The sequence below is a fragment of the Carcharodon carcharias genome, chromosome 8, assembly GCF_017639515.1.
Source record: "Carcharodon carcharias isolate sCarCar2 chromosome 8, sCarCar2.pri, whole genome shotgun sequence".
Taxonomy (NCBI): Eukaryota; Metazoa; Chordata; class Chondrichthyes; order Lamniformes; family Lamnidae; genus Carcharodon; species Carcharodon carcharias.
The window spans coordinates 9833377-9855724 of record NC_054474.1 but is presented as its reverse complement, the minus strand read 5'-3'; the positions used below and the strand labels follow the sequence as shown (position 1 = coordinate 9855724).

Below are 22348 nucleotides of genomic sequence, written 5' to 3'. Positions count from 1 at the left end.
TAATATAAACATCCTGGGGGTTACCATTAACAAGAAACTGAACTGGTCCGCACAATTAAATACTGTGACCACAAGAGCTGGCCTGAGGCTGGGAATTCTGTAGAGAGTATCTTACCTTCTGACTCCCCAAATCCTGTGCACCATCTACCAGGCACAATTCATAAGTGTGATGTAATTGCCTGGATGAGGGCAACTCCAACAACACTCAAGAAGCTCAGCATCATCCACGACAAAACATTATGCTTGCCTGCCATCCCATCCATCACATTCAAAACTCACTCCCTCCACCATCGATGTACAATGGCAGCAGTGTGTACCATCTACAAGATGCACAGTAGCAACTCAACAAGCCTCCTTAGATAGCACCTTCCAAACCTGCGACCTCTACTTTCTAGAAGGACAAGGGCAGCAGACACATGGCAACACCGCCACTTGGAAGTTCCCCTCCAACTCACCCAACAGCCGGACTTGGAAATATATCGCCATTCCTTCACTGTCGCTGGGTCAAAATCCTGGAACTCCCTTCCTAACAGCACTGTGGGTGTACCTACACCACTGCAGTAGTTCAAGAAAGCAGTTCACTGCCACCACCTCAAGGGCAATTGGGGATCAGCTATAAATACTGGCCTAGCCAATTATGCCCATATCCTATGAACAAATAAAAAAAGTCAACGTGCTTCCAACTGTCAAATCATTCTACATTGATCAGCTAGTCCTACATCATTAGGCTTTAGCTAAGCTGCTGAAAAGCTGACTTAAATCAATTTAATATTTAAAACATATTTATTTTGAATCTTTTTATTGTCAGCAGGGTATAGGTGTCGTATTCCTTCGGACTGATATTTAGATACCCAGTGAAAAGAGATCTGTTTACGTGCATAAACAAGTGGAAAAAAACCTCGGTGTTTGGGAATGGCTGCAGGTGGGTCCACAGTCTAAATCCACTCATCCTTCAGATCCCATTGCACTCTAAAGTGATGGTCATAATTTGGTACCTGTAATGTCTGATATTTAGCAGCAAAAAAGGGAGAAGGTAATTTCACCCAATTAGCCTGGGTGGAATTGAAACTCCTACATTTAAGCAAAGAAGGCTGCGTGCTCTTGCAATATGCCAACCTTCGCTCCTGGATTTGAAATTTGATCAACATTTGTAAAAATGTGGCCGAAATGTGCATTAATAAGATCAAGATGGGTAATTAGAACAGGAGATTGTAGCTTTGGTGAATTGCCACAAAACAATGGTTAGAAAATAGTAATTTATAGTGGACCGACTAACATTTGTCAGAGTTCTACAAATGCAGCAATTTGGCTCCGTTGGAGCCAAATCTGTTTCAGTCTTCAAAACAAAGTAACAAACTATACTGCTGATAATTCCGCCAGCCACCCAAATTGAGACATTCTGACTCATTCACAGGACACTGCAAGTGACAGCCAGGGAGCAGAGAAATCCTAAGATGCTTTTAAAAATGATAGGCTGCTCTATGAAATATAATAGAATTCCCAGAGAGTTATCTAAGCTAGGGTAAATTCATAGACATTGTTAACGGTGATTTTGAATGGACATTTGGCAGCAGTCCAGAAGCGAGAATAGTTCTGGATTTTAAGACTAGATAGCATGTTGTTTAGATGAAATGAACATTGCCTTGCTACCAGAAGACTGCGATTTTCCTGGAAGTCAGTACAACCTGGTCAATTAAGATGATCTGCTCTTCAAAAACGTCCTGATATTGATTGGTTAGAACTGTTGCCCCGACACCATAATAATTAGAAACAAACCTGGTTTACAGTGCCTGGCTGAAATTCCTAGTCTGTTGTCAAGGAAAGTGTCCTTTAATTGCATGGTTCTGTGCATGCTCAGAGTTCGTCACAGGATACTTACGGTTGAGCATTTAGAGTGTGTGGAATGAAGTTAGTACGTCCTATGTGTTTAAGTTTAGAAAGTGACAGGAGAATTTCCTGGCATATTCTTCATGGATCCTGTCTCGGATCCTGAGCTTTGTTTGTAAATCACACTATAGTCGTGTAATTACTTTCCCCAGTGATGCATAGGTGTGGGCGGATGGTGAGGTGAAAGAAAATGATTGTTTTCAGAGTGATATTTAACAATTATAAAAATTGTTTTAAGCTATGAAATGCATCTAATGTGGATCAAAATAAGCTACTGCATATATGATCGGGTAGCAAAAGTAAGCAAAAATGGAAGCGATCAGATATTAAACAGGGAAAGGGTCTTTGCAATGAGAAAGATGTAACAATATAACTAATTGAAACTAGGCAATACCTGTAAGTTAGTGGTTTCGGATCAAAGCAGGTTATTATGCTGACATTATGCAAATTAATTATATGGCCAATTCTGTAGTATGGTCTGTCGTATTGATGAAAAATATATTTCCTGCCTTAGAACTGGAACAGGGACCATGCAGATTGTAGATCTTTGGGATTAGGTGTTTTCGAATAGTTTAAGGATTTACATTATACTACACTTTAGAAAAGAGGGTGGAGGGGATCATGTATGCCTGCCATGAAAATATTGAAGATGATATTGAAGATGTCAGACCACATAACCTGGACCTGAATGTAACACTGTGGGTGTGGGGTTAACTATATTATTACCGATGCTCATGCAAGGTCCCAGGTAAGAATACATTTTTTCACAGGCTGGTGGATGTGTGGAGAGAATTGAGATTACCGTAGGTCAGATAACCTGCTATTCAGATGCCTATCCGTATGTCTGGAAGAAAAGCGGATGAATTTAGAAGTGTCAGTACAGCAATGCCCAGTGTTTACTTGTATAGGAGAATGACGTAATCAGTTAGCCTTTCATTGGTGCGAATTAACAGCAACTTGGGGATGAAATACCATAACGCAATAATCCTACATGGATTTTAAGTTGAAATGAATTAATGTGGCAATAAATTGTGTTGACTCGTTAGCTTCCTATTTATTTATTTTTCAATTTCTTGTATCGCAAATTCTATGAGCTTGACTCTAAAGATCTTCGTTGCAATTCAGTTCTGCAGTAATTTTGGCAACAGATAGAAGCAATACAGGGTAGTGAAAGAAAGATTTCATTCAAATTTTGATTGTGCAACAATAAATCTAAAATCTGCGCTGATCTCAGAACTTCCAGCTTTAAGAAATGAACGCTCTTCTGATTTGTCGAATTTCAATGTGCTTCTGTTCACCAATCAGAAGCTGAGATGTGATTGGGGATCCGGACTGCCCCCTTCACTACCCAGCCACCATCACGCACGATCAGACGCAGTGTAATTTTGGATAGCGAGGAGCTCGGTAGGATTTCTGCACGAATCCATTGGCAATTTTAGACAAACATAGAAGATTTAAATGGAATAATTCCAGCGATCTGTAAAATATTCAGGTACTTGCTACACTGCAGTTATTCCACCTTTAAAATATATTGCTATAACTGTAAAAAGGATAATTCATGGTACGGACACGTTCTGAAACAAGGGGAATGTTTTTCGCTGGAAATGAGATATAAAATATATTGGTTGCTGAAAAGCCAATTTTTTTACTGTGTATTCTCCTGGTGGAATCTCGTGTTTGGGCAGATACGTTACTCGATTCCTGAAGAACTGCAACTGGGTTCCTTTGTTGGGAATATCACAGATGATTTGGGTTTAGATATAAAGCAGCTCTCGGCTCGCCGTTTTCGGATTGTACCCGGTCCCAGGAAACAATACGTGGACATAAATTTGGACACTGGCATTTTATTTGTAAAGGAGAAAATTGACAGAGAACAGATTTGCGGGACTAGTTTGAGTTGTGTGATTTCCTTGGACGGTTTGGTTGAAAATCCCTTAAAACTGTACCAGGTTGCAGTGGAGATTCTCGATGTAAATGACAATGCTCCTAGTTTCCCAAAAAGGCAATTCCGCCTTGAAATCTCCGAGATATCTACGCCGGGAGCGCGCTATCCGCTGGAGGGTGCGCACGATCCGGACATTGGAACTAACTCATTGCAAACCTATGAGCTCATTCCGAACGATTATTTTCTTCTCGATGTTCAGATGCGCAGTGGAGAAGGGAAGTTGCCAGTATTGGTTCTGCAGAGTTCCTTGGACAGAGAAACGGAATCCAGCCACATGTTAACGTTAATAGCCAAGGACGGCGGGGTCCCTGTGAGATCCGGCACGGTTCAGGTCACAATCATAGTGAAGGATGCAAACGACAACGCCCCGGTTTTTCCCCAGTCAATTTACAGAGTCAGCCTATTGGAAACTGCACCCACAGGGACTCGGGTAATCATTTTAAATGCCACTGACTTGGACGATGGTCCTAATGGAGAGATAACGTACTCGCTCAGTGGCCATTCTTCTGCTAGGGTTCGGGAACTTTTTGACGTGGATTCCAAAACTGGTGAAATCATATTAAAGGGGAATCTGGACTATGAAGAGAACAAGGCCTTTGAGATTAACATACAAGCAATTGACAATGGTCCATACGCAGTTTCTGAGCATTGTGATGTGCTGGTGGAGGTTATTGATGTGAATGATAACGCACCTGAGGTGACATTGACGTCTTTCTCCAGTACAGTCTCAGAAGATGTTCCAGTTGGAACTGTAGTCGCTCTGTTCAGTGCAGCAGATAAAGATTCGGGACCGAATGGGCAGGTACAATGTCAAACATCTAATAAACTCCCCTTTAAACTTGATTATTCTATGAAGAATTATTATGGACTACTTGTTCAGCATTCACTGGATCGTGAAAATGATTCCAAGTATGACGTCACTATAACATGCACGGATTCAGGAGATCCTCCTCTCACATCCAAACAAACCATTCGGATGGAGGTTTCAGATATAAATGATAATGCCCCGCGTTTTACCCAGTCTTTATACTCAGCAAGTGTCATGGAGAACAATGTTATTGGCGCTTCTCTATTTTCCATTGCAGCCTTTGATCCCGATGTTGGTCAGAACGCTCGGCTAAAATACTCTATCCTGGAGACGCAAATTCAGAACGCCTCGGTATCCACTTACATCTCTATTAACTCGGAGACAGGGGTCATATTAGCTCAGAGATCCTTTGACTACGAGAAATTGAAAAACTTTCAGTTCCAAGCTCAGGCCACGGACTCTGGAACCCCACCACTCACCAGTAAAGTCTCAGTGAATGTTATTATCCTTGATCAGAATGACAATGTTCCACTGATCGTGAACCCATTAGCCGAGTATGGGTCAACAGCAGTAGAGACAATATCCAGGTTTGCAGAACCGGGCTACTTGGTTACCAAGGTATCGGCCACTGATGCTGACGCCGGTCAGAACTCTCGCCTTTCTTATTCGATTTTCCAGGCTACCCAGCATAACCTTTTTACTATTTCACCAGACTCTGGGGAAATTTGGACTATCCGTCGCATTGCTACTAAAGATGCCTCTAAGCAAAGGTTGGTGATTGTGGTAAAAGATAATGGAACACCATCACTTTCTGCCACAGTGACCATCATCTTAACTGTGGTAGGTGGTGGCACTGAAACATTCTCCAGCGTCAGTGGATCATTTGAAGATACAGGGTTCACTCCTGATCTGAGTCTTTCCTTGGTCATAGCATTAGGGGTAATTTCTATCATTTTTCTGGTGATTTTAATTCCCCTCGCTGTGAAGGTTCATAAAAGCAGAAATGCTTTGGGTGGTCAGCATTGTTCCCTGGGTGTTTGTTGCTGCTTTGAAAGGCGACATTCTCTGAATGGAATTCAAAAGGCCAGTAGAAACCTTCAGATACCCCCGAACTATGTAGAGGTATTCGGGGGTGATCCACTTTCTCAGAGTTTCCGCTATGAGTCATGTTCAACATTGCATTCAACAAAGAGAGACTTCCTGTCCCTTAACACTTGCAGGTCATCTACAGACAAGAATTATATCCAGAATGACTCTGTGAGGAAAGAAAGCACGGGAAAGGTTACCTCTGAAAATTACAACAATGCTGTAAACAACGAGGTGAGATTCTTTTGAAAAGCGAGTACGATCTTCACAGACCTGATTTCAACGTACAGAGATTTTGGGGCGAAATTGTGCACATTGAATTGAATTGGATGGAAGCAATATCTTAAGTGGATTATTTAGTTTTCTGCAATATTTCTATTTCCTGTCAACATTTATTTTTCATTGCTATCTAGTGGTATCTTGCAGATTGCATTTGGGTTGTTTTGTGATTATATGTATCTTGTTGCATTGTCAAACCAAGGTTTAGCTTTGTCCTGGGAGTCCATGTTGTTTGTTGGTGCTTTCTAATCCCACTGAATTTTTATTAAAATTAAGGGAATTTCACTTTCTTCCACAAACTCTCAACTTTTGATTGTAACTATCTTTGAGGAACTCTGTGCTTTCACAGAACGTGCAAGTGCAGAACCCTCTCATCAGGAATTGAATAGCACTTTCACACAGCTCCTGTATATTGTTTGGTTAGTTCTTAGTTGTCATAACCTTAGCATATTAGTTCTACTTAACTAATATCATCATGTTTCTGAGTGTTGGATCATTCTAAATTGATCAGATAGTCTCATATTTTTGTGAACGAAGATTTTAAATGGACATTTGACAGTAGTCCAGAGGTGATACTGCTTCTGGATTTTAAAATTCATAGAATTGACGGCAGATTATCTAGATGAAATGAGACTTAATTTGCTACCTGAAGGCTATGGTGATTTTCCTGACCAATTTAGGATGATTTGCTATTCAAAAACATCTGGATATTGATTAGAACTGCTGTGCTGAGACATTAACAATTAGGAACTTAGGCTTTTTGCAGTACCTGGCTAAAAATGCTGGTTTCTTGTCAGGGAAAGTCCCCTTTAATTGCCCAGAGTTCCTCACAAGATATTTAGGTTTGAGAATTTAGAGTGTGTGGAACAAAGTCGATGCCTCCTATACATTTAATTTTTTTAATCGACAGGAGAACTTCCTGGCATGTTTTTCATGGATCTTTCCTTGGATACCAACCTTTCACACAATGTGTACATCATATGGACACTTTGTAGCCCTGCAATTACTTATCCCCGTGGTGCAAATGTCTGTGAGCCAATTGTGATTAAACAAAAAAGATTATTTTCAGAGAGAAATTTAAAAATTATAAAAACTGCTTTAAGCTATGAAATATATTTAATGAGGATCAGAGTAAGCTAATACATATATGACCCAGGACAAAGAGTAAGAAAGAATGGGAGCAATCATACATTAAACAGTGAGAGGATTTTGGCAATGAGAAAGAGTTAATAATATAGCAAATTGAAAATGGAGAAGTATCTGGAAATCAATGATTTCGAGTCATGAAAAGTTATTATGCAAATTTATTATGTGGCCAATTCTGGAGTATGGTCTGTAGCATTGATAAAAAAAAAACAAATCTTACCTTAGAACTTGAAAGCCAACCATTGTGTATTTTAGAATACCTTAATGAATTACATGTATGGTACACTTTGCATGCCTTTAAATTATTGACCTTCGTGGATAAAATTGAAGATAACAAAGTATTTAACTTGAGTGTATGACTAGGGATGGGGTGGGAGGGCCGGTGGGAGGGCGGGGAGGGGGGGAGGTGGGGGGATGCTGCAAATATACAATTCTCGATATTCATGCTAAGTTTGAGATTCGAATGCACATTTTTTACAGGACAATGCATCTGAGAATTAAGAACTGAGATTATTTAGATCCAAAAACACCCAATTAAGGTGGCTAGCCGAATGTCTAGAAGAGAAGTGGAGTATTTTGGAAGCATCAAATGTATCAAGAATCAAGTATCATCCCTGGTGACCAAGGATGGGAACCTGAACATCCAGGAGTATTCAGTGCTAAGGAAGGAAAGATAAATTGAGCAAGGAGGTGGGTAGCATTGTTAGTAAAGGAGGAAATCAATGCCATAGTGAGGAAGGATATTGGCACGGAAAATCATAATGTGGAATTGTTTGAGTAGAGGTAAGAAACACCAAGAAGCAGAAAACGCTGCTGGGGCTTGCCTATAGGCCCCCAAACAGTAGCAGAGATGTAAGGGAAGGCATTAAACAGGAAATTAGAGATGCATATAATAAGGGTGCAACTGTAATCATGGGTGATTTTAATCTACATATAGATCAGACAAACCAAACTAGCAATAATACTGTGGAGGAGGACGCCCTGGAGTGTGTACATGATGACATTTTAGACCAATACGTTGAGGAACCAACCAGAGAGCAGGCTATCCTGGACTGGGTATTGTACAATGAGAAAGGATTAATTAACAATCTTGTTGTGTGGGGTTCCTTCGAGAAGAGCTAGTATAAGAGGATAGAATTGTCTATTAAGATGCAGCGTGATGAAGTACAATCTGAAACTAGGGTATTGAATCTAAATAAAGGGAACTATGAGTGCATGACGCATGAGTTGGCAATGATGGATTGGGCAACCTTAATAAAAGGGTTGATGGTGGATAGGCAATGGCTAATAATTAAGGAACGTATGCATGAATTACAATAATAATTAATTCCTGTCTGGTGCAAACATATAAAGGAAAGGTGGCTCATCCATGGATTACAAAATAAATTAGGGATAGTATTAGATCCAAAGAGGAGACGCATAAAATTGTCAGAAAAAGCAGCAACCCTGAGGATTGGGAGCAGTTTAGAATTCAACAAAAGTGGACAAAAAGATTGATCAAGAAGAGGAAAACGAAGTATGAGAGTAAACTTGCAAAGAATATAAAAGCTGTCTGTAAAATCTTCTATAAATATGTGAAGAGAAAAAGATTAGCAAAGACAAATGTAGACCCCTTACAGTCAGAAACGGGGGAAATTATAATGGGGAACAAAGAAATGGCAGAATAATTGAACACATATTTTGTGCTGTCTTCACAAAATAGGACACAAATAATTTCCCAGAAATGTTAGGGAACCAAGGGTCTAGTGAGATGGAGGAATTGAAGAAAATCAGTATTAGTTAAAAAAAAAGATGCTAGAGAAATTAATGGGGTTAAAGGCTGAAAAATCCCCAGGGCCTGATAACCTGCACCACATGGTCCTAAAGGAAGGGGCCCTGGAAATATTGGTTGCATTGGTGGTAATCTTCCAAAACGCTATAGACTCTGGAGCGGTTCCTACTGATTGGAGGGTGGCAAATGTAACCCCACTATTTAAAAAAGGAGGGAGAGGGAAAAACGGAGAATGACAGACCAGTTAGCCTAATATCAGTGGTGGGGAAAATGCTAGAGCCTATTATAAAAGACGTGGTAACAGAACACTTGGAAGCATTAACGGGATTAGACAAAGTCAGCATGGGTTTATGAATGAAAAATCATGCTTAACTAAGGATTTTTGAGGATGTAACTAGTAGAATAGATAAGGGAGAACCACTGGATGTGGGGTATATGGATTTCAATAAGACTTTTTATAAGGTCCCACATAAGAGGCTAGTGGGCAAAGTTAAAGCACATGTGATTGGGGATATTATATTGGTACGGATTGAGAATTGGTTGACAGAGTGGAAACAGAGAGGGAATAAATGGGTCTTATTCTGGATGGCAGGCAGTGACTAGTGGTATATCACAGGGGTCAGTGCTTGGGCCCCAGCTATTCATGATGTATATAAATGACTCGGATGATGAAACCAAATGCACTATTTCCAAGAGTGCTGACGACACAAAACTGGGCGGGGTTGAGAGTTGTAAGTGGGATGCAAGGAGGCTTCAGGGCGATTTCGACAAGTTGTATGTGTGGGCAAATACATTGCACATGCAGTATACCGTGGATAAATGTGAAGTTATATGCTTCAGAGTGAAAATCAGAAAGGCAGGGTATTATTTAAATGGTGATATATTGGGAAATGTGGATGTACAGGGGGATCTGGGTGTCCTTGTACACCAGTCAATGAAAGTAAACAGGCAGCTGCAGCAAGAAATTAGGAAGGCAAATGATATGTTGCCTTCATTGCAAGAGGATTTGATTTCAGAATTAGGGATTTTTTACTGTAGTTATACAAGGCCTTGGTGAGACCACATCTGGAGTATTGCATGCAGCTTTGGACTCCCTACCTAAGAAAGGATATACTTGCCACAGAGGGAGTGCAGCGAAGGTTCACTGGGCTGATACCAGGAATGACAGGACTGTCGTATGAGGAGAGATTGGTTTGACTGGGCCTGTATTCACTAAAGTTTAGAATGGTGAGAGGAGATTGAAACTTATAAAATTCTAACAGGGCTCGACAGACTGGATGCAGTGAGGATGTTTCCCCTGGTTGGGGAGTCTAGAACCACGGACCACAGTCTCAGGGTAGGGGGCTGGCCATTTAGGCCTGAGATGAGTAAAACATTCTTCACTTAGAGGGTGGTTAAGCTGAGGTATTCTCTACCACAGAAGGCTGTGGAGGCCCGGTCACTGAGTATATTCAAGAAGGAATTTGATATTTTTTGGACATTAAGGGCTTCAAGGGGTATGGAGAGAAGGCAGGAAAATGGCACTGAGATGGAGGATCAGCCATGGTCACATTGAATGGTGGAGCGAGCTCAAAGGGCCGAATGGCCTTCTCCTGCTCCTAGTTAATATGTTTCTATGTATCAGTTCAGTAATGCCCAGTCCTTAATTGTTTAGGAGAACGAGGAGCGAGTTTACCCTTTCCTTTGTGAGAATTAACAGCCACCTGGGGATGGAAAACCACAAAGGAATTATCCCAGCTAGATTGTAAATTGAATTAAATTAAGGGGACCAATGAATTAAACTGACTCCTTAGGTTCTTAACTATTAATTCATTTCTTCTGGAGCATATTCTATAAACCTGACACATAAGCTGTTTGTTGTAATATGGCTGTAGAGAAATTCTAGGCAAAAGACAGAAACATTGCAGAACATTGAAAAAAATCTTAATTCAACTTTTAATTGTGCAACAATAAATCAAAGAATCTGCGCTGATCTCAGGGATTCCAGCTTTAAGAAATGTACAGTAATTTCATTGGCCAAAATTCAATGTGCTCCTGGTTCACCAATCAGAAGCTGAGATGCGATTGGGGATCCGGACTGCCCCCTTCACTACCCATCCTCCATCACGCACGATCAGACGCAGTGTAAAATTGGATGGCGAACAGCTCGGTAGGATTTCTGCACAAACCAACTGGCAATTTTAGACAAAACTAGAAGATTTAAATGGAATAATCCGAGAGATTCGTAAAACATTCAGGTATTTACTACATCGCAGTTGTTCTGGATTTTAAATATTGTGATATAACTATAAAAAGGATAATTCATGGTACGGACACGTTCTGAAACAAGGGGAATGTTTTTCGCTGGAAATGAGATATAAAATATATTGGTTGCTGAAATGCCAATTATTTTACTGTGTATTCTCCTGGTGGAATCTCGTGTTTGGGCAGATTCGTTACTCGATTCCTGAAGAACTGCAAGTGGGCTCCTTTGTTGGGAATATCGCAGATGATTTGGGTTTAGATATAAAGCAGCTCTCGGCTCGCCGTTTTCGGATTGTACCCGGTCCCAGGAAACAATACGTGGACATAAATTTGGACACTGGCATTTTATTTGTCAGGGAGAAAATTGACAGAGAACAGATTTGCGGGACTAGTTTGAGTTGTGTGATTTCCTTGGACGGTTTAGTTGAAAATCCCTTAAAGCTGTACCAGGTTGAAGTGGAGATTCTCGATGTGAATGACAATGCTCCCAGTTTCCCAAAGACACAAATCCGTCTTGAATTCTCAGAGCTTGCGACGCCGGGGACGCGCTTTCCCCTCGAGTCCGCGCAAGATCCCGATATCGGAACTAACTCATTGCAAACGTACGAGCTCCTTCCCGACGATTATTTTACTCTCGATATACAGGTGCGCAGTGGAGAAGGGAAGTTGCCAGTATTGGTGCTGCAGAGTTCCTTGGACAGAGAAACAGAATCCAGCCACATGTTAACGTTAATAGCCAAGGACGGCGGGATCCCTGTGAGATCCGGCACGGTTCAGGTCACAATCATAGTGAAGGATGCAAACGACAACGCCCCGGTTTTTCCCCAGTCAATTTACAGAGTCAGCCTATTGGAAACGGCACCCACAGGGATTCGGGTAATCATTTTAAATGCCACTGACTTGGACGATGGACCGAATGGAGAGATAACGTACTCGCTTAGTGGCCATTCTTCTGCAAGAGTTCGGGAACTTTTTGACGTCGATTCCAAAACTGGTGAAATTAGATTAAAGGGGAATCTGGACTATGAAGAGAACAAGGCCTTTGAGATTAACATACAAGCAATGGACATGGGTTCCGACGCAATGCCGGAGCACTGTGATGTGCTGGTGGATGTTATTGATGTGAATGATAATGCCCCTGACGTGACATTGACGTCTTTGTCCAGTACAGTGTCCGAGGATGCTCCAATTGGAACTGTAGTCGCTCTTTTCAGTGCAGCAGATAAAGATTCGGGACCGAATGGGCAGGTACAATGTCAAATATCTAATAAACTCCCCTTTACGTTAGATTCTTCTTTGAAAAATTATTATGGACTACTTGTTCAACATTCACTGGATCGTGAAAATGACTCCAAATATGACGTCACTGTCACATGCACAGATTCAGGAAATCCTCCTCTCACATCCAAGAAAACCATTCGGGTGGAGGTTACAGATATAAATGATAATGCCCCACGATTTACACAGTCTTTGTACACAGCAAGTGTCATGGAGAACAATGTTATTGGCGCTTCTATATTTTCCATTACAGCCTCTGATCCAGATGTTGGTCAGAACGCTTGGTTAAAATACTCCATCCTGGAGGCGCAAATTCAGAACGCCTCGGTATCGACTTACATCTCTATTAACTCGGAGACTGGGGACATATTAGCTCAAAGATCTTTTGACTACGAGAAATTGAAAAACTTTCAGTTCCAAGCTCAGGTCATGGACTCTGGAACCCCACCACTTGCCAGTAATGTCTCAGTGAATGTTATTATCTTTGATCAGAATGACAATGTTCCAGTGATCGTGCACCCATTAGCTGAGTATGGGTCAACAGCAGTAGAGACAATATCCAGGTTTGCAGAACCAGGCTACTTGGTTACCAAGGTATCGGCCACTGATGCTGACGCCGGTCAGAATGCTCGCCTTTCTTATTCGATTTTCCAGGCTACCCAGCATAACCTTTTTACTATTTCACCAGACTCTGGGGAAATTTGGACTATCCGTCGTATTGCCAATAAAGATGCCTCTAAGCAAAGGTTGGTGATTGTGGTGAAAGATAATGGAACACCATCACTTTCTGCCACAGTGACCATCATCTTATCTGTGGTAGGTGGTGACACTGAAACATTCTCCAGCGTCAGTGGATCGTCTGAAGATGCAGGATTCACTGCTGATCTGAGCCTTTCCTTGGTCATAACATTAGGAGTCATTTCTACCATTTTTCTGGTGATTTTAATTCCCCTTGCTGTGAAGGTTCATAAAAGCAGAAATGCTTTGGGTGGTCAGCACTGTTCCCTGGGTGTTTGTTGCTGCTTTGAAACGAGAAATTCTCTGAATGGAATTCAAAAGGCCAGTAGAAACCTTCATATACCCCCGAACTATGTTGAGGCATTCGGGGGTGACCCACTTTCTCAGAGTTTCCGCTATGAGTCATGTTCAACATTGCAATCAACAAAGAGAGGCTTCATAACCCCCAACACAGGCAGGACATCGATAGACAAGTATTATTTCCGGAATGAATCTACTGGTAAAGAGCATCCAGGGTTGATGAATTCTGAAAAGTGCAGCAACACTGTGAGCAATGAGGTGAGCCACTTCGAAAAAGAGAGTAGCTTCCACGCAGATTTCATTTGGATGTATGGTTGCTGTACCTGGAAATGGGAGAATGAAAGTATTTTCTTCAAACCATTTTTTTTTTCACTTTTTGGTGCTATATCCATTTGTGACAAAAGCCCTTTTAATGATTTGTTGCCGTATCTTATGGGATGTGTTTCCACTGCTTTGTGATCAGATGCAACTCCAATGCATTGTCAAACCGGGTTTAACTAAAGCTCTGTGTCCACTTAATTCCATGGATACTTTCTAAAAGCACATGCTTTTATTTAAATGCGTAAAATACATAGTCGTTATCGACACTCTCTGAGCATTTACCTTTCAACTTTAGCCAGGAACTCTGAGTTTGCATGTAACCTTGGCGGCAGAATTGTTGTGCCAGCCAAACTTGTAAGGCCGTTGCGTATAGCTGCATCTGGTATAGGTCCAATAAAAGGAGACCTGATCGTTGCTGAGGATTCTGATTGGCATTCCTCTCTCCGCCATAATTTCTACAAAAAATAATAAACCTATTGACCATCTATATACTTCTGGGTCCCTCCTCCCCATAAAAATGTTCCCTTTTATCCACGTAGAAGCAGTTGCAACGCTCCAAAGTGCTTAATGGCATATGCAGTACTTTAAGATCTTTTTCAGTAACTTGATAGTGTTCTATATAAATGCAACTTCTTTAAAACTTTAAAGACAGGAATTCCGAGGATGTAGCAGGGTGGGATTGAGGTGGAGTGTGTCTTGGTAGGACCAGCGGTGGGTGGGATGATTTAGGGTAAGAGGAGCATTGATGTCCACTGGCATCTGCAAATTGCACTGAGGTCACAGGACCCCAATGTGTATACCTCATTGAGGTCGCCATCCATTTTTAATACCATTGGCAACGGCTGCAGGTCGATTGGCAGTCTTCAGTAATGCGCTGCTATTTTCCCTGCGTTGCCATCTTATTCCTTCCCAAAGCAAGGATGAAAAGTGGTCCTTGGCTCCCTGACTCATGCATTGATGCATAAGTGCCGAGTAATACTGAGAACAGTCGCCCAGTTTCACAGTGCGCCCCTTGCGAACTGTATACAGTACAGCTTCAACCTGGCCCATTTCTCCCCGCCACCACCCTCCCCCTACCCCCTTCGCGTACACCATAATCCACCTTGCTCTCGGAGCAGTGACTGAAATCGTACTTCTCAAGCTTTTCTGTTCTCCAGGCAATCCTGTTGTTGAGTCATAAAATATGGCCGCTATGGATCAGTAGGTAATAAATATTATGCATTGCCATGTACGAAGTTAAATTCAAATTAATGTATTTATTGGAAAAAAATGCGGAAAATTAATGTTTTGTGTAAAAAGTCGTGTCCGAAGCAATGTGTTTTGTTAAGCGAGAAGTAAATGCTCATTGGGTAGTCACTATAAAATATTCCCAAGGAGCACTTTACCAAACGGAACTAAAATTATGAAGGAAAAAAAAAACCCATATTTTAAATTGCACAACAATAAATGTTAACTGAAACAAAATGATTTGTCAAGACATTCTAGCTTTAAGAAGTGGTCCGTACGGTGGTTGGTTGAACGTGAAAGCACTCTGTTAACCAATCAGAAGCGGGGATGTGACTGGAGATCTTGACTGCCCCCTTGCCTGCTTACCAACCATCACACACAATCAGATTCAGTGTAAAACCGAATGGCGAACTGCGTGGCATATGTGAGGTCTTTGCGGCTATTGAGAGTTTTCAGACAAGATAGGAATGCTTGTCGGGAATAGTCTGAGTGAGGTACAAATCGTGCAGTTATTTTATACATTGGAGCTCCTTCTCTCCAAGAAAATGATATATAAAGACCTCAATTTTAAGGATTGATCCAACGGCGCTGCATAGCGCTGAAGCAGTTGGAATGCTTTGTGCTGGCGATGGGATATTATCAAATATATTGGTGGCTAACTTGGCAACTGGTGCATTGCGTGTCCCTTTTCTGGACTGTAGTTTCTGGACAGATTCGCTATTCGATTCCCGAGGAGCTACCACCAGGCGCTTTTGTCGGAAATATTGCAGACGACCTGGGATTACGTGCAGAACAGCTCTCAGCTCGCAATTTTCGGGTTGTGCCTGGTCCCCGGAAGCAGCATTTGGAGGTAAATTTAGACAATGGGATTTTATTTGTGAAAGAAAAAATCGACAGGGAACGGCTCTGTGGGGCGGTCCTCGTGTGCATGTTATCTTTGGAGGCCGTGATCGAAAACCCATTGAACGTGTATCACATCGAAGTGGAGATTTCCGATGTAAACGACAACGCTCCCAGTTTTCCAAACAGCCAGTTTCGCCTTATAATCCCTGAGCTTGCGGCACCGGGAGCGCGCTTTGCCTTGGAGTACGCGCACGATCCCGACGTTGGAACCAACTCCCTGCAAACCTACCAGCTGGTTGCTAACGAATATTTCACATTAAATATTGATTCGCGTGGCGGGGATGGGAAGTTGCCAGTACTGGTGCTGGAACGGCCCTTGGATAGAGAAAAGCAATCGACTCACAGGTTAGAACTTCTTGCCAAAGACGGCGGGATTCCCCCAAAGTCGGGCACTGCTGAAATAATAATTACAGTGCAGGATGCAAACGACAACGCACCAGTTTTCCCAAATTCAGTTTACCGAATTAGTCTGTTAGAAAACTCACCTAAAGGAACGTTGCTTATCAAGCTAAATGCCACTGATTTAGATGATGGTCTCAATGGAGAGATATTGTACTCTTTCAGCAGCCATACCTCAGCTAGGGTCCGTGGTCTGTTTAGTCTGGATTCCAAAAATGGTGAAATCAGAGTTAAAGGACCTTTGGATTATGAAGAAGACAGTGTATTTGAGATTAACGTAGAAGCAATGGACCAGGGTCCGAATCCAATTCCTGGATACTGTCACATTTTAGTTAATATTATTGATGTAAATGATAACGCACCTGAGGTGACACTAACTTCTTTGTTCAGTCCTATCAGTGAAGACTCCAAACCCGGGACTGTGATTGCCCTGGTCAGTGTATCGGACAAAGATTCTGGAGAGAATGGGCAAGTAGACTGTGAAATCGAAAATAACCTGCCTTTCAGGTTAGATTCGTCTTTGAGGAACTATTACACATTGCTGTCCCGCCAGCTCTTGGATAGAGAAAATATTTCAAAGTATGACCTTTCCATTATCTGCAGCGATTCAGGGTCTCCTCCCCTGTCATCCAGGAAAACCATTCGAGTGGAAATCTCGGACGTAAATGACAACGCGCCACGCTTTACACAGACTTCCTACACTGCCTATGTGATGGAAAACAACGTGGTTGGTACTTCAGTCTTCGCAGTGACGGCTCTCGATCCAGATTTGAACCAGAATGCCCGATTATTCTACTCTCTCCTCGAGAGCCACGTTCAGAGCGAGCCGATGTCCAGTTACTTCAACATCAATTCCAAAAATGGGGTGATATTTTCTCAGAGAACGTTTGATCACGAACAACTGAAAAATTTTCAGGTCCACGTGCAGGCACGGGATTCTGGGCCCCGCCCTCTCATGTGCAATACTTCGGTGAATGTAATTATCCTTGATCAGAATGATAATGCCCCGGTGATCGTCCATCCTCACATGGAGTACGGTTCAACAGCATTGGAGACAGTGTCAAGGTTCACAGAGCCAGGCTACCTGGTCACTAAGGTCACCGCCACTGACGCTGACTCGGGCCAGAATGCTCGACTTTTTTACCAGATTCTCCAGTTTACTGACCCAGGACTTTTCACCATCTCACCTGATACAGGAGAAATCTGGACAATCCGTGGCTTCGCGAGTAGAGATGCAAATAAGCAAAGGCTGGTTGTCGCGGTAAACGACAATGGGACACCAATGCTCTCTGCTACAATGACACTCATCTTGTCAGTGGTGGAGGGAGATACAGAAATGCTCTCTGATATGAGCAATTTATCGGAAAATCCTGGCTTGACTAATGATGCAAGTTTTTACATAGTTATATTTTTAGGGATAATCTCGTCCATTTTTCTAGTCGTTTTAATTGCTCTTGCAATTACAGTACATAAAACCAGGAACGGTTTTGGCGGCTATAGCTGTGCTCTGGATATGTGTTGTTGCTTTAGAACGAGCAATGGGATTCAGAAAGCCAGTCGAAATATCCAGATACCCCCGAACTACGTCGAGGTATTTGGAGGCGATCCACTTTCCCAAAGTTTCCGCTACGGGACCTGCTCGATTTCAGATCCTACCAAAGGAGAGTTATTGTACTCCGACAGGTGTAGTTCTTCTATCGGCAAGAATAATACCGGCAATGAAACTATGTGGGATAAAAAAAAACCACCAGCATCACATTCCACCAACTGTAGGAACATTAGTGAGGTGAGCTAGTTGTAATGTCACTTCCGGGGTTACAGCAGTTCTCAAGAAGTCATACTGGACAAACATTAACTCCGTTTCTCTCTCCACAGATGCTGCTAGATCTGCTAAGTATTTCCAGTATTTTCTGTTTTTATTTCATATTTCCAGCATCCGCAGTATTTTACTTTTGTATTATAACTTTATTAGTTATATCTGAATCCATAAACATCCATTGTAAAGTTCGTCGAAATGTTTCTTTGATAGCGTTGAGTTTCAATAGATAAACTTGTTAAGTCTCGTTTTGCCCTTTCTGCTCACGCTGCGCTAAGCAAACGACAACTCTGCGTGGTATCCATGAGAATGCTTCCCCAATACAGCAAGGTGAAATAATTGTGGCTCTTGGCGTAATTGACCCCACCATTTTAACTCCCGTTAATTGGGTAAATGAGCAGATAAACTATTTTGGTTGGGAGTTAAATATTGACCAAGACATTGGAAAATCTCTCCTGCTCTTCATTGCAAATGCCACGTAATTTTTACACCCATCTAAGATGATTGCACAATGTTCAGCACCATTTGCGACTCATCAGATACTGAAGCAGTCCATGTCCAAATGCAGCAAGACCTGACCAATATCCAGGCTTGGGTTGACAAGTGGCAAGTAATATTCGTGCCACACAAGTGTCAGGCAATGACCATCCTCAACAAGAAAGAATCCAACCATCGCCCCTTGATGTTCAATGGCATTACCATCATTGAATTCCCCACTACCAACATCCCGAGGGCTACCATTGACCAGAAGCTGAACTGGATTAGCCATATAATTACTGTGGCTACAAGAGCAGGTGAAAGGCTAGAAATCGTGTGACGAGTAACCCACCTCCTGACTCCCCAAAGCCTGTCCACCATCTACAAGGCACAAGTCAGGAGTGTGACAGAATACACCCCCGTTGCCTGGATGAGTTCAGCTCCAACAACTCTCAAGGAGCTTGACGTTATCCAAGACAAAGCAGTCCATTTGATTGGCACCACATCCAGAAACATTCACTCCCTCCACCACTGATGCACGGTAGCATTAGTGTGTACCATCTACAAGGTGCATTGCAGAAGTTCACCAAGGCTCCTTCGGCAGTACCTTCCAAACCCATGACCACTATCATCTAGAAGTACAAGGGCAGCAGATAGATGGGAACACCACTACCTGGAAGCTCCCCTCCAAGTCAATCACCATCTTGTCTTGGAAATGTATCACCGTTCCTTGACTGTCACTGGGTCAAACTCCTGGAACTCCTTTCCTAACACCTCCATGGGTGCACCTACACCACATGGACTGCAGCAGTTCAAGAAGGCAACAACACCACCACCTTCTGAAGGGGAATTAGGGATGAGCAATAAATGCTGGCCGAGCCAGCGAAGCCCACATCCCGTGAATGAATAAAAAAAGAGGGAGCAGATGGGTTTAATGAAGGTTCACAACAGTGATTCCTGGGATGATGGAATCGCCCTTTGAGGAGACTGGGCCTGCATTCTCTGAAGTTTAGAAAAATGAGAAGTGGTCCCATTGAAACATAAAACATCCTTAAAGGGCATGACAAGGTAGATGATTGAAGGATACTTCCTTTGGCTGGGGGGCCTAGCACCAGGGGACAGAGTCTCAGAATAAGGGGTAGGCTATTTAGGACTCAAATGGTAGCGACTCTTTGGAATTCTGTACCCCAGAGGTTTATGGAGGCTTAGTCACTGATTATGTTCAAGACAGAGATCAATAGATTTCTATTTAGTAAAGGCATCAAGGGATATGGAGACAGCGTGGGGAAATAGCATTGAGAAGGTCAGTTGAATAGCAAAGCAGGCTCAAAAGGCTGAATAGCCTCCTCCTGCTCCTATTTCCTGTGTTCCTATGTTCAATGTCATGGCCCATTGTATATCGTATCAATTTATTGTTCATATACGATAAAGGTGCAATCAAATAAGAGGAAAATGTCCAACCAGAGGCTACTTAATGGTCAGACTTGGATTTGATGTCATGTGTGTTGCTGATCTATAGTTGATGGATGTTGTGTCACTAATAGGTTGATAACGTGCTACATTGAGGAGTGTTATTTCGTTTTGATTGGACTGCATTTGCTTTGGTGAAAGTGTGCTGACATCAAAAGCACACTAATAGAAAGAGCTATGCATGTGCGCACAAACAATAATGTGATGCATAGATAGCCCGCAGGGCAAATAACAAACAACATTGCAGCCCTGTTCAGAAGGATTGAAATATCTCCCTGATAACTACGGCTATGGGTATCAAGTCCAGTTCAATGTTAATAAATGAACAATAAATGAAAAAGTAGAAACTGAAAAATATATCTCAGTGCAACGCTTTATGCAAGGAAAAGCGTATTGGGTTGTACATTCAGAGAAATGTGGCAGAAATTGAAATAATTTGCATTATCATGCAAATGGAGTTGGCCAGACGTTTTCTAAAATTCAATTTATACTATTACCTTTGGAACAATGCAGAGACATCAAAAGATTGTGGGCATCTGGAGTTTTATAAGGAAAAGCAATTAAATTTAAGCACGCTACTGTAAAATTAATAAGAATTTGAGGTGACCTAACAGGTAGTGAAGGAAACTGACAGGTATCATTAGGTAAATTGTTAATTATAGTAATTGTTTCAAAAGACAGGACCACTTATTTTAAAGATAGGTGTTTTTAGAAGTAAGTAAGAAAGTCAGACAAACGGTAGAGTTGTGTATGTACTGTGGAGATGGACATGAATCAACTCAATTCAGTGCAGGAAGAAAAGAGTATGAAAGAGAAGGTGGAAAGGTGGCAGGAAGTTATGTTATATGCAGATAAACAATGCTATTGTTCTGAGCAGCAATGTATTGCTCCCAAAATTTCGTACATTCCTCTGAGAGGCTTTAATACTCGGGATCGAATTGACATTCCATGTAAACAATCCATTGTAGCATCAAATACTCTCACCTTAGGTGTAATACAGCTACCTGTGCAGTAAAGCATTAAATACTTCTAGGTTCGGTGTAATACAGCTACCTGTGCAGTAAAGCATTAAATACTCCCAGGTTAGGTATAATACAGCTACCTGTGCAGTAAAGCATTAAATACTCCCAGGTTAGGTGAACAATCATGAAATATAATGAAAGAAAGAAGCTGGTACTTATGTGAAGTGGAAGTGGGAACTCTGAAAGTGCAACACATTTGATCATGTCCTATTAGGGCGAGAAGAGAATTAGCTGAAGTGGTCTTGTCACATGAAGTTACCTTACAGTAAAATTTCAGTTTATTTAAAAGAAGTAGTCTTAAAATAGCATAAAGCATCAAATACTCTCACAGTATGTACAACACATAAAACAAAAGAACCTGAGGGGAGGTGAGGAGATTTTCTTTTTACACAGCAAGTTGTTAAATCTTGAATATAACGTCTGAAAGGGTAGTGACCACTTGTGGCTTTCAAAGGGGTGTTGGATATATAGTTGAAATTAATTATTTGCAAAGCTGTTGGGAAAAAGCAAGGGGGTGGTACTAATAGGATTGCTCTTGCAAATAGGCAGTACAGGTACGAGGGATCAAATAACATTCTTCTGCATGGTACAATCCTAAGATCTTCCCTGCCCAGTACCCTAGCTCCATTAGGGCACCTATTCAGAACTGAGTTCTCTCTGCTTAAATTTTTTGGATGTTGTTCCCAAAAAGTTAGCAGACATGTTAATAATGTAGAGAGGACTCGGATCCTTGCTTCGAAGTTTACAAAAAGTTAGTGCTAACTCAGTGATGTGTCCTTTCTCTTCAGGATCTCGTATGATAAAATTATTTTAAAAGACTAGATAAAGCCAATGAAAGGACAATAATATCAGACAGTTTAGGATTTGGCTAAGTGCCCTCAGTGGTCTCTAAGCAGGATGAATTTTCCATTGTATCTATGGCCGTAAAATATTTTTTCAGAAAGAGGGAAAAAATTCAAAGTATTAAAAAGGTGTGTTAATATTTTTAGTTGTGCAACCAAAAAGAAAGAATTAATAACGCTTTGGCAGGACATTCTAGCTTTAAGAACTGAAAAGTGTTCTGATTGGCTGAATAAGAGTCCGCCAATCAGAAGCTAGTAAGGGCCTGGTGATCCCGACTGCCGTTTCCCTTCCCATCCACCATCACATACGACCCGAAACAATGTGAGATTGGAAAGCAAGCTACGGAGGGTTCCGGCAATTTTCTCGGATGGGTTTTATCAACAAAATG

The 22348-nt window shown here is 41.7% G+C and overlaps 1 protein-coding gene across 12 annotated transcripts in view; it reads left to right on the top strand.

Annotated features, from left to right (window-relative positions):
* The window catches only part of LOC121280949 (protocadherin beta-15-like), a 202989-nt gene that overhangs the window by 102561 nt on the left and 78080 nt on the right, over positions 1–22348 (top strand). Inside the window, exons 1-2 of one of the 12 annotated variants that reach the window (XM_041193443.1) lie at positions 3414–5410; positions 5861–5960. The exons of 8 other annotated variants lie outside the window; for them this stretch is intronic. In XM_041193443.1, coding sequence (XP_041049377.1) covers positions 3492–5410; positions 5861–5960 — 2019 coding nt within the window. In that variant the 5' untranslated portion in view covers positions 3414–3491. Of the gene's footprint in view, positions 1–3413; positions 5411–5860; positions 5961–11038; positions 11160–11181; positions 13741–15630; positions 18119–22348 lie in introns of those variants that run through there. 3 more of the 12 variants (XM_041193444.1, XM_041193428.1, XM_041193433.1) reach the window with 3 other exon arrangements.